Genomic DNA, 11,390 nt, shown 5'->3' with positions numbered 1-11,390 from the left:
GAAATTTAAGGCTGTTAACTCTGTGTTGATAAATCTATATCCTATTAATATCCAATTGAAACTAAAATGCTAAAAGACTTTTTGATGGCATAGATCCTTTAATCAGAGCCTTTCCTCTGATACAGTACTTTAAGGTGATGCAAAAGACCAGTTAAACATTTGTGAAAGTGCCTCTCGATTAAACAATAATACGGGAAGTAGAAGCAAGGATAGGATGCAAAAACAGAGCGTTTTACCTCTTGAGGCGACCTACCATCTGAGTTTTCTTCTTTTTCTTTTTTATTGCTCTAAAGAAACCCTGCTTCTCCTTTTCTTTGGATGGCTCGGATGCATTCAGGACCACGGTATCTGGGCCAGTCCTGAAAATAAAACAAAGAGGGCAGAGGATGAAGTCCCGGCTGAGACATTTTTAAATTAAAACTTGTGTCAAACCAGTTGAGGAAGATATAAATAAATGGGACATAATTGTTCTTACAATGGAAAAAGTAAATGAACTCATGTTGATGTAAAACAATCAGGGCCCAAGAAAAAAAAAAAACTAAGAAAATGTTTTTTGTTTATTCAGCAAATAAAGAGTATATGTTAGATTTTAGTCAAACAATATCTAATTACCAGGGGTCAAACGCAGGCTGGCGCTTGGAGTGATTTGTTAAACTGCTGCCATCGCCAGATAAGCCGGAGTCCCGGCCCGGGCCTCTGCCGTCGTGAAAAGACTTGTCTGGCCGGGGAGATGGCACTGTATGACCAACAAAAAGAAACCGTTATAAAAAAAAGAGCACTGCAGGAAATAAAAATGTGTCAAAATTCAAAAGCTATCTCAATTTAACAGCTACCCTGACAACTGGCTACACCACCTCTAAAATGCCTGCAGAAACAATTTTACAGCTACCAACTAGCATTTTAAGGTAACCACTGTCCAGTTTTTAATCCTGCAGCTGATCGCGCTGAAAGTAAAGACCAAAAGGATAAAATAATAAATGCTTCTGATTTTTTTAAAATTAAACTGTCCCTTTAAAATAAACATCTGTCCTGAGATACTATTTTAAGGTAAACTGCAAAGAAATGTAATCTTTTCTATATTAGATCTACATTTTTTAAAGATACAACCATAAACCAAACACGGTTCTAAAAATGTTCCTTAAACTGTTCGAATCTTAAAGTCTGAATCCAAACAATGACTTAATCCCTCGAATTAGAATCACTGTCCCTCCATCCAATAGCATTTGCTTTTTAAAAGTTAAATCCTGAGCAAAACAATTTTGCCCATTATCACAGTTTGCAAATAAAAGGTAAACAAGTATAAATCAGAAAAAATAAACACATTTTTAGTCTAAGCTGGGGTTTCTAAGGAGAGATAACTCCAAGGTGTCCTGGATGGTCTGAGTAACAAATTGCTATTTAATCAAGGAGAAAAACGAGACATTGCAGAACTTGCAGGAAAAAAAAGGCCTCAAAGAAAAATGATCTAATTATACTAACAGAAGCAGATGTCATTTTTTTAAACACAACACCGATTTAGACAGAGGTACTTTTATCTGTTAATTAAGATCACATTTCTATTTGTAAATCATTGGATACTTGCTGTAATGGCTATTTTTCAACACGTTAAAAACTATCGTAGTAAAGGGCAATTGTTTTTACTTTGAAAGAACACAGGAGGCAGGCTGTTTCTACACAGGTGGAAAATTATGATAGAAACTAAATTAAATCTGCATTTACTTTATCTGGAATATTTATATATATATATATATATATATATATATATATATATATATATATATATATATATATATATATTTAACCTACCAACACTTCCTAGGCTCTGTAATTCAGATTCAGTCAAACAATTCAAAATGTAGTCAATGATGGCGAACATTCCTGCCCATATTTTTTCCTAAAGACAGTTTCTCACTTTAATTTAATTGCTTTGAACTAGTTAAGAGCACAGCTCAAATTTGATTATTGATAATTAATTCCCAAAAGGCCATTAATTACTTACATTGAGGAAAATAAGTATTTGAACACCCAACTATTTTGCAACTTCTCCCACTTACAAATCACGGAGGGGTCTGAAATTCTAGGTATAGGTGCATACCTAGGTGCATGTCCACTGTGAGACACATAATCTAAAAATAAAAATCCAGAAATCACAATATATGACTTTTTAAAAAACTATTTATTTGTATGATTGCAAGTAAGTATTGGAACATCTGAGAAAATCAATGTTAATATTTGGTAGTAGCCTAAGTTTGCAAATACAGAGGTCAAACGTTTCCTGTAGTTTTCCACCAGGTTTGCACACACTGCAGGAGGGATTTTGGCCCACTCCTCCACACAGATCTTCTCCAGATCAATCTGGTTTCTGGGCTGTCGCTGAGAAACACGGAGTTTGAGCTCCCTCCAAAGATTCTCTATTGGGTTCAGGTCTGGAGACCAGAACCTTGATTTGCTTCTTCCAGAGCCATCCTTGGTTATCCTGCCTGTGTGTCATGTTGGAAGACCCAGCCTCGACCCATCTTCAGTGCTCTAAATGAAGGAAGGAGGTTGTTCCCTAACATCTGGCAAGATATGGCCCCCATCATCCTCTCCTTAATACAGTCGCCCTGTCCCCATGTGCAGAAAAACACCCCCAAAGCATGATGCTACCGCCCCCATGCTTCACAGTAGGGATGGTTCTCATCATTCTTCTTCCTCCAAACATGTTTAGTGGAATTATGACCAAAAAGTTTGATTTTGGTCTCATCTGACCACATGACTTTCTCCCTTGACTCTGGATCATTGGCAAACTTAAGACAGCCCTTGACATGTGGTTTAAGAAGGTGAATCTTCCATGCCATGCATGATTTCAAACCATGACGTCTTGGTGTATTACCTAAGAACTTGCAAAATAGCAGGGTGTTCAAATCATATTTTCCTCACAGTAACTTGTGAAAGCAGCTGAATTGACTGGGTTTTATTAACAGGCATTCAATTATGGGGGCAGAATACAAAACATCACACTCAATGAGTATTACAATGTTTTAATGCATCTTCAATGGTGTGTTGGTTTATTGCATAAATAAAACAATAAAGATTAGAACACATATCTTAGTAAAAGGCCTTAAAAATATAGTGGGGAGGTGAAACTTTGTTAAATAGGAAAAAAATCTAAAGGGCTCCTGATCTAAACTGCATTTTCAGCCTCGATGCTGCAGTGATACTAGAAATCTGTAGTAAACCCACCTCTGTAGAAGCTGCCCACCCTCCTCGGCATGGACTCACTGTAGATGTTGCGGTTCTCCTTGGAGGAACCTCCGTCTTCTGCTTGTTGGTCATGATATAGGCCAACCTGAGTGACAGCAGAACGACTGTTCACATATGAAGACTTAGATGGGGAACGCTGGGCATGCTTCTTATCAGAAACATTAGCTTTTTTATTCAATTTTACCCGAAAGAATGGAAAACCATGTGGAGGAGTTTTTAACCTGCAGTCACTGGCTAAAATAAAACAGCTGCAGTGACGAACTTAACTGCGCTATCATAAGGAGTCACATTAGATGGAAGCAAAGCACACAGAGAAAGTAGAGGCATCTGATGCAGAGAGAGAGAAAGAGAGAGAGAGAGAGAGGATGACAGCAGCATCCACCCACATCCGCTCTCTCGGAAGGCTGGATGTGGGTGGGGAATGGTGGGTGCAAGCAGAATGTCGGACCTCGCTTATTTGCCGCTGTGAGTGAAAAGATGCAGTGTTGTCCCTGGTGGAGTCCCTTATTGGGGGTCTGCTGTGGGGGACTTCAGTGGGAGCCTGCTCGCTCTGTCGATGGAGACATGGTGCAGCATGAAGAGAGTTCAGCATCACAGCACATACAGGCAAAAACACAAGCACAAGCCTTTTATGCTATTTGTGTACATAAATACCCAGATAGCATGATTCACCACACATCCTAACCACAAAGCCAAACATGTGATGTTTTTAGATTTGAATTGCTTTGCTGGTAGTATTAAGTGGGTCATTAGAACCAGCTTTACTTCTCAGGACACATCCTGATTTCCTCAGATGCTGCAGGAATAAATGCTGGCTGAGGCAGAGTTATCCAACACAATCTGGTGTAGGCATCTGATATGATACGATTCTGTGGGTGTAGGCTTTCCTAAGATGGAGAGAGGTTTGTCGTGGGCTGATCACTGACCCGGCTCATGTCGTCTTCCCTGGATGAGCTCCCGGAGTGGCGCGGCAGCGTGCGGTGCTGGAGCTGAGGCGACAGGAGCTGGAGGCTGCTGGCTCTGGTGGGGATTCCCTGGCCGACCAGCAGGCCTTCGTCTCCCCCGTGCGTCCTCTGGTGATCCCTCCGCACGTACATGGAGTGGCGGTGCGGCCGCTGCTGTGAGGAGAAGGGGCTGGTGTATCCCTGACCATAAGGGAGAGGATCATGCGGAGCAGACAGAGAGTGACCGTGGCTCCTATCCATGCTGCTATCTCCGGGGTCCAGGGAATCCGGTGACTTGGCCTCTTCTGACGCCTTATGGCGGGTGGAGGAGCGCCTGTATGAGGAGTCCAGGGTGTTGCTCTCTCTGTCTGAGCGCATCCCTCCTCGGCCAGCCGTCCCGGGGCCCAACCTCTCCACCCTGCGGGACGCTGGGCTGCTCGGAGCCGTCAGGTCGAGGCAGCTAGACGGGAAGTAGCGCGATGTTGGCTCATCCGCATACAGATGCACATCATTTAGGTTTCCCACCGACTTGGCGTCGCTGAGCGTGCCGTAACTCTTCGACAAGTTCAGGTAGGCAAACTTGGAGGAGGGCGTGGAGCCGTGGGACTCTATGTAGTTGTGTCGGCTGTGTTTTTCCCCCGACTGCAGCGTGTTGGTCTTCCCTTCCACAAAAGAGTGTCGGTTCTGCTGTGAGCGGAAGTTGGATTTGAGGTACTTGGCACCGGGTCCGTCCAGTAGCTTGGCACCCAAACTCATCTCAAAGTCGCCTTTGCCCTTGGCCTCACCGGGGCTTAGCAGATGAGGCAGGTTGCTGCCGGCCAGGTCCATGCTGTAGGCGGTGGAGTGGTTGAAGATCTGCGGCTGGTAGTTCTTGGGATGCAGAGTGGGGCTGAGGTTGATGGCTGCCGCCATGTTGCCGTTCAGAAAGCTGTCGCTGCCCGGGAGGACGTCCTCCTGTCGGGGTAAGCTGGAGCACTCTCTGCTGCTGGATCGGTGGCTTCCTGAGCTCTTCCCTCCATGGCTCCTGCAGAAAAACAGAAAGAAAACATGGATGTGCCACCTTTACAACACAAAGAGCCATTTCTATATTCAGTCCAGCTAATAAAATTCGTTAACAGCCAAAAAATAACTTATATTTAACATGTACCAAAAATATCCCCTTTTCTTAAATAATCCCCATGCCATTTAAAATTTCAGGTTTTAAAATGGAGAAAAAAATTAATTGCACTTTTAAAAAATGGCCGATTTTGCAGGCAGTTGATGCCATTCCCTTTTATTTTCATTTACTGCTGTCGGAGCAGTAAATTAACAGCACTGAATATTTGAAACTCTTGATTGATTGATTTACTTTATTGATCTGGAGAAATTTACTGGTTACATCGGCTCAAATAGTCAAAAAATTAAAAAGAGCCCTTATTTAGCAGGGTTATCATCATACAGGATATTAACATGATCTTGATCTAGGACTTAAAATTCCCCAATGATTACATAAAGTTTTGTGGTTAAAATGTAGGAAAAAAGGGGCAGGAGTTTGAGATGTATTAAAAATGTATCAAGGTCTTGTAATATGTTTTCATGATGGAATAAGAAGCTAGTTTGGGATATGAAAGAGTTGCATTAAAGAGAAAACGTTCAAAACAAAGAGAATAGCATCAGTTAATGGACCTAAACACCAGGGAGATGGGGACCCGTTTAAAAGCAACTACAGCGCCCCCTGCTGACCTGCTGGGGGTGGTGTTGTCCCCGTGGTGAGGCTTTCTCTTGGCCGAGCGTACGGGCGTGGGCGTGGGCGGGCCGGGCCGTTCCACCAGGCGCAGGGTCTGGAAGGCGTGATGGTTCAGGCACTGCTCTGTGAGGAAGCGCTCTGTCGGGTTGAGCAGCAGCAGGTTCTGATGCAAGGAAAGAGGGAGCAGAAGGAGTCCTTCAAACACTCTGCACATCCAGACCTCACAGACGAGCTGAAAACATCCAGTCAAGCTGTTCTGACTCATCTACATTATCATGTAATGCTGCGGCTGCATCTTACAGTCAGCAGGGCAAACATCGAAGCAAAACATGATTAATGACATTTTCCTTTCCTCTTAGTGGGATTATTATGTTTAATAATCTCCTTAGTCTTTAATCAAAGCTGAATCCGGTATCTCAAAATAACCTCAGTGACGTGAGGACTGTTCGTGAACTCAGAACATCGCTTTGTTTTGGTTTCACAGAACTAAAACCCACAGCAGCTGCTTTTTCATTTCTTCCAAAGACAGATGAAGAGAAGTAAATGGATTGTGAGCCGTGCAGCTATGGCAGCAGAAATCAGTAAAGATAGTTTGTCCAATGAATGTTTGATGGCTTCTCTGAAGGCTGATTACTAATGAGGGTGATGTGTGTCCTCTGTGAAGTCACTCCTAGGGTGTCAGAGTGTTAGCCGTGAGTCATTATCTGCAGGAGAAAAAGCGCAAGTGAAAAAAAGCTCAGCCCACATTCTTGACATGGAGCTCCTGTTTACAGTGCAGACGCAGCAAATAACAGTGGAGCTGGAACCACGATATGAGCTGAGAGATGCCGGAGCAGCGAGGAGGCATCATGCAGTCACGAAGTAAACACCAGCACAAGGTTCTGGTTATTAGATGCAATCAATGAAACTCTAGATTCTTTGGTTTTTCCTGATGTTTTTCAGGAGGAATCACCAGGATGTGGCAGAGAGGAGAATGGAATAAATTAGGAAAGGCGGAGCGGATGTTTCATTCGTACCTTCAACAGATCGAGCAGACCTCCACCGATGATCCCCAGGTACCTTCGCTCCAATGTTTGCGGATGGTTCACAGCAGGGAACTAAGATATTAGCAGAAAGATATCAGGGTTTGGTCATTTTAAACACTGGTTGAATAATCCAATCCCTTTTTAAAGCCAAGCGCCCTAATCAGTATCTATAGAGAGTGTACTAACAGAGTGTGCGAAAATTTTCTATCCATTTGGTAAAAATCCATCCATTTTCCATCATGCTTATACCAAGCGGTGTCATGAGGGGTGCTGATGCCTGTTTTCAGCTGTCTACCGCCGAGACGCGGGGTAAACCCTGGACAGGTCACCAGTCCATCATAGGGCAACACAGAGACAAACAACCATTCACACCTAAGGAGAATTTAGTGAAGCCAATTAACCTAGCAGTCATGTTTTTGGACAGTAGGAGGAAGCCGGAGTACCCGGAGAGGACGTGCATGTTCAGGGAGAACGTGCAAACTTGCAGAAACATGCAGAAATTGAACCCGGAACCTTCTTGCTGCAAGGCAGCAGTGTTACCCACTGCACCACTGAGCAGCCCTTCATTTGGTAAAAACAGAATAAAATCCATTTGAAGTTTTAATATACAGTGAACCCTCGCTATAACGCGGTTCACTTTTCACGGTCTCGCTGCTTCACAGATTTGCATCATGCATTGTTAAACTTTATTGTCAAACATATTAATGGTGGCATGTCGGTTTATAAGGATCTTTTGGCCCACAAGAAAAAAGAGCGACAACAACTACCGATAACTATGTTCTTCTCTCCAAAACACACACCTGCACCGCAGGCTTTAATAGAAAAAAAATGCCACAGAGCAATCAGGATGCAGCGGCTCCGTCAGAACAGCAGTGAAATACTGTACTGTACACGTCAGTCACTTTTTGTCCTACTGTACTTTGTATTTATTTTCATAATCATTTTTCATTTTCTCCCGTTCCAATCCGTCACGGCGGGGCGGTGCTGATCCCCGCAATATTAACCCTTCATTTCGTATTGATGATTAAAATTATTACTTATTTATTTATAACTGTATTATTTTACTTTTATTTGTTAAACAAATGCTTGGGCCTGTAAAAAGTTTTTGTTCCTTGATTTCAATGTTGTATGGAGTATTTCATTGTATGATAACTGTAAAAAAATAAAGGTTTCTACTTCACGGATTTCACTTATCGCGGGTTCTTTTTGGAACGTAACCCCCGCGATAAACGAGGGTTCACTGTACTGGAAAAAATTGAAATCTAGATAAGTTTTTCTTTCTTTAAATAAGTGCATTTGTTGTTGGATTAAGCAGATAAAAGAGATATTTTGCCATTGGAACAAGACAATTTACATTTAAAACAAGAAGAGAAATTGCACTTATTTCAATTGTATGTTATCTAATTATCTTATTTTAAGAGTAAAAATACTCATTCCCTTGGCAAACTATCTCATTTTCCTACTCAAATTAAGGGTTAATAAAGTTAATTTGAGGAATTTTACTTATTTCTAGATCCTTTTTCCAGTGTAGATGCTAAAACCTGAACCTAAACTCAGATTCACACATATGCATAAAAATCAAACTGAACAAATCAAATAATTACAAACACAGGTGAATTATATTTAACTCCACAAACATGAGATTATCTAGACTCACCAATTATCAAGGTGCATAAATAAATAGCTCATGTAGATGATGGTTACTAAATGCACAGTAATGATTTATTCCTGCCTGTAAACTAAAATCAGCAGCCCAGTTCCCCTCATCACTAATCTCATGGAAGAATGTGGGATCTGGAAGGACTAAAACGGCTCCTGCTGGTGATATTTCTGGAACGCTCTCCACTGAAAATGTAAACAAACAGTTTGGAAAGGCTGCAGAATCCGTATCTGCTAACGGCTGTCTAAACAGGCGTATGGGTACGAAGCACAGAACCAATAAAGTAGTTCCCTGTTGTATCAGACGAACCAGGACTGGAGGAAACCAGAGGAAACGGAGCTTGTTTGTGGCTTTGTGTTCCTTTTTGTTATCAGGCAACCAGAGAGAGAGAGAGCCCAGGAAAGAGGAGCCGTTGAGATGATCCAGGGCCTCCTCTCTGCAGAAAAGGCTTCCCTCTGTTTTAAAATCCTAATGCAAACTTTCCCTCAACTTTAAGCCAGGTAGCTTTCAAAGTTTATAAAATTGTGCAGCATATTTTTAACTACGTAGTTTGAAGAATGGCTTTTTCTTATTACTCCAACAGTAAAGGTCAGATTCATTTGAATGCATAAACAACAGTCATTATGTCAACAAATGTGTCACCTCCTCCAGGTTTGTGGTTCCAAAGTGACAAAATGTGAAAAGGTTTAGGTGAACACTTTTACACTTTTTCTAATAAGTTTACTGGCATGGAAATTATTCTCAGGCAGCTGCAACGGCTGCAAATCTTCTGTGTGCAGAGCATCAATCAAACATCTTGTGTTTCTTGATTTTGAAAAATTATTTTACAAACACTTTGAGTGATAAGCAATTTCATTTTTGGGTGTTCTTGATCTCATGTCGTTAAGATAATTGGACTTTGAGAGAATGTCCACTAGTTAAGCTTTACAGACTGATGTGTGTGGGTGGGCTTTCTCTCATGCAGACAGCACTAATGATGCTGGATCTTAACTTTAAACACAAGCCTCTCTTACAGGGGAGAAGAAAAGCAACTCATGCATTTATGAGCTGAAATTAAAATAAAAGATGGCGTAATTTTCAGGTGTGACCTTTAGGAAAAATATCACTTTTTTTAAAGGAGCTGTTTGCAAACTAATTAAAAGAATCCTCATTTTCAACAGGGAAGAGAAGGAAAGAACAACAGAGGTTTGATGAACCACCATCCTGCCACATAAGACTTATCACAGTCTTCCTTCACAGTGCATACAGGATACATGATACACGATGAGTCATTGTGATCCAATCAGTCACGGCACAGAAAACTCAGCCGGAGGAAGAAGAAAAAGGAGAGAGGGTAGAGACATAGCAGGGAAGGAAAAATTAAAAAATGGAGGGGAAAATGAAGGTCAAAATAAAACTTGAGGTCGACAGGTTTGCAGTAAAGAGTGTGATGTTACCCTCAGCCCGTGGAAGCGAGGGTTGTTATAGAAGAGCTTCATCTGCTCTGGAGGCAGGGGTCCCAACACCTTCTGGATGGTGAAGAGCTGGTCGATCTCGCTCTCTCCTGGGAACAGGGGCTGCCCGTCACTCAGCTCTCCTAAGATGCAGCCCACTGACCACATGTCCACCGCCTTCCCGTAAGGAGCCCTGCCACCATGGATTTAAGGGGTTGGTAACGAAGGCATGACATAACAAGGGCTAATCAAACGAGATGTCGGTGCTCTGACTAGATCGCTGAACACAGCTAATGAGACGGCAGGCGTACCCTAGCAGGAGCTCTGGAGAGCGGTACCATCGAGTCGCCACGTACTCCGTGTAATTGGCATCAGTCCCTTCAGACAGATTACGTGCAAAACCTGCAAAGTGAAGACGTGATGAGCAAAGTCATAAAGGAAGACTTAAACATGCTTTAAACACAGAGAGGGCCCTAAAAACGACACAAAATCAGTTTCTTTCTCATTAATTCCAGCAACTTGCTTCAGTGTTTTATAAAAATTAAGAAGATTGAGAGGTACTGCGCCTGGTTGGCCTATACATATTTCAACATTATATCATTTTATACACAGAAACTTTAAAGTATTTTATTTGGCTTTTATTCGATGGACCAAAACAGAGTAGTGTATAGTTTTTTAACAAGGGGTAGCAGAACCATGATTTTTTATATTCATTACACTCAAATAAACACCTGAGGTGATTCTTTATTTATATCCAACCCCCTAGACTTTGGTGCCCTGAAATAAGTCCTGGTGCAACCATTTAAGACCAGAATTTTCCTTCACTCCACCAGAAGTAACCAAAAAGCATGGAGGGATAGCTTGAGGAGAGCTGCAGCTTAGAAGGGAGATGGAATTGAATTAATTGCTCAATAAATCCCAATGTCTCGAAGAGTCATAAGTTAAAAAACCGACAGTTAGCTGGTATAACACCAGCTTTTAGCTTCGCAAGAAACTCAATATCCTGAGCTATATCTATAGTTATGCTGCTATAGGCTTAGACTGCTGGAGGACATAGGGACCCCTATTTTATAATTCTGCTTCATTCTGTCTCTATTCTCCCACTCTGCAGAATCTGTTAGTTCAATCTCTAACGTTCTGCTCTCTCTGCTTTTTCTCATAGTAGCTTCGCCTCGTCTGTTCCTGTTTGGCTGTGACTCCATCCGCAAGAGAAATATCAGCTGTGCCTTGTTTATAGATGCTGTAGATCGGCCTGTTTTTCATTGTAGTCCTGTCTCTCTGACCATGACTGGCTGGATGTGCTCTCTTCATCCTCTGACATGGGAGCTGCCTTGGAGCTCGTCTGCCTGGCTGTGTGTT

General features: G+C 42.1%; 1 protein-coding gene across 2 annotated transcripts in view; it reads right to left on the bottom strand.

Moving 5' to 3' along the window:
- The window catches only part of LOC107095772 (cyclin-dependent kinase-like 5), an 83,223-nt gene that overhangs the window by 10,817 nt on the left and 61,016 nt on the right, over window positions 1-11,390 (bottom strand). Inside the window, exons 8-16 of one of the 2 annotated variants that reach the window (XM_015392056.1) lie at window positions 10,343-10,433; window positions 10,035-10,224; window positions 6,930-7,010; window positions 5,910-6,076; window positions 4,170-5,211; window positions 3,692-3,793; window positions 3,223-3,328; window positions 613-736; window positions 254-359 (exon numbers count right to left, since the gene is read on the bottom strand). In XM_015392056.1, coding sequence (XP_015247542.1) covers window positions 254-359; window positions 613-736; window positions 3,223-3,328; window positions 3,692-3,793; window positions 4,170-5,211; window positions 5,910-6,076; window positions 6,930-7,010; window positions 10,035-10,224; window positions 10,343-10,433 — 2,009 coding nt within the window. The remainder of the gene's footprint in view (window positions 1-253; window positions 360-612; window positions 737-3,222; window positions 3,329-3,691; window positions 3,794-4,169; window positions 5,212-5,909; window positions 6,077-6,929; window positions 7,011-10,034; window positions 10,225-10,342; window positions 10,434-11,390) is intronic. The other variant, XM_015392057.1, reaches the window with a different exon arrangement.

Source organism: Cyprinodon variegatus, unplaced genomic scaffold, assembly GCF_000732505.1.
Source record: "Cyprinodon variegatus isolate N-32 unplaced genomic scaffold, C_variegatus-1.0 Scaffold572, whole genome shotgun sequence".
Lineage (NCBI taxonomy): Eukaryota > Metazoa > Chordata > Actinopteri > Cyprinodontiformes > Cyprinodontidae > Cyprinodon > Cyprinodon variegatus.
The sequence above is the reverse complement of the archived record's forward strand: the minus strand, read 5'-3'. Positions and strand labels throughout refer to the sequence as shown.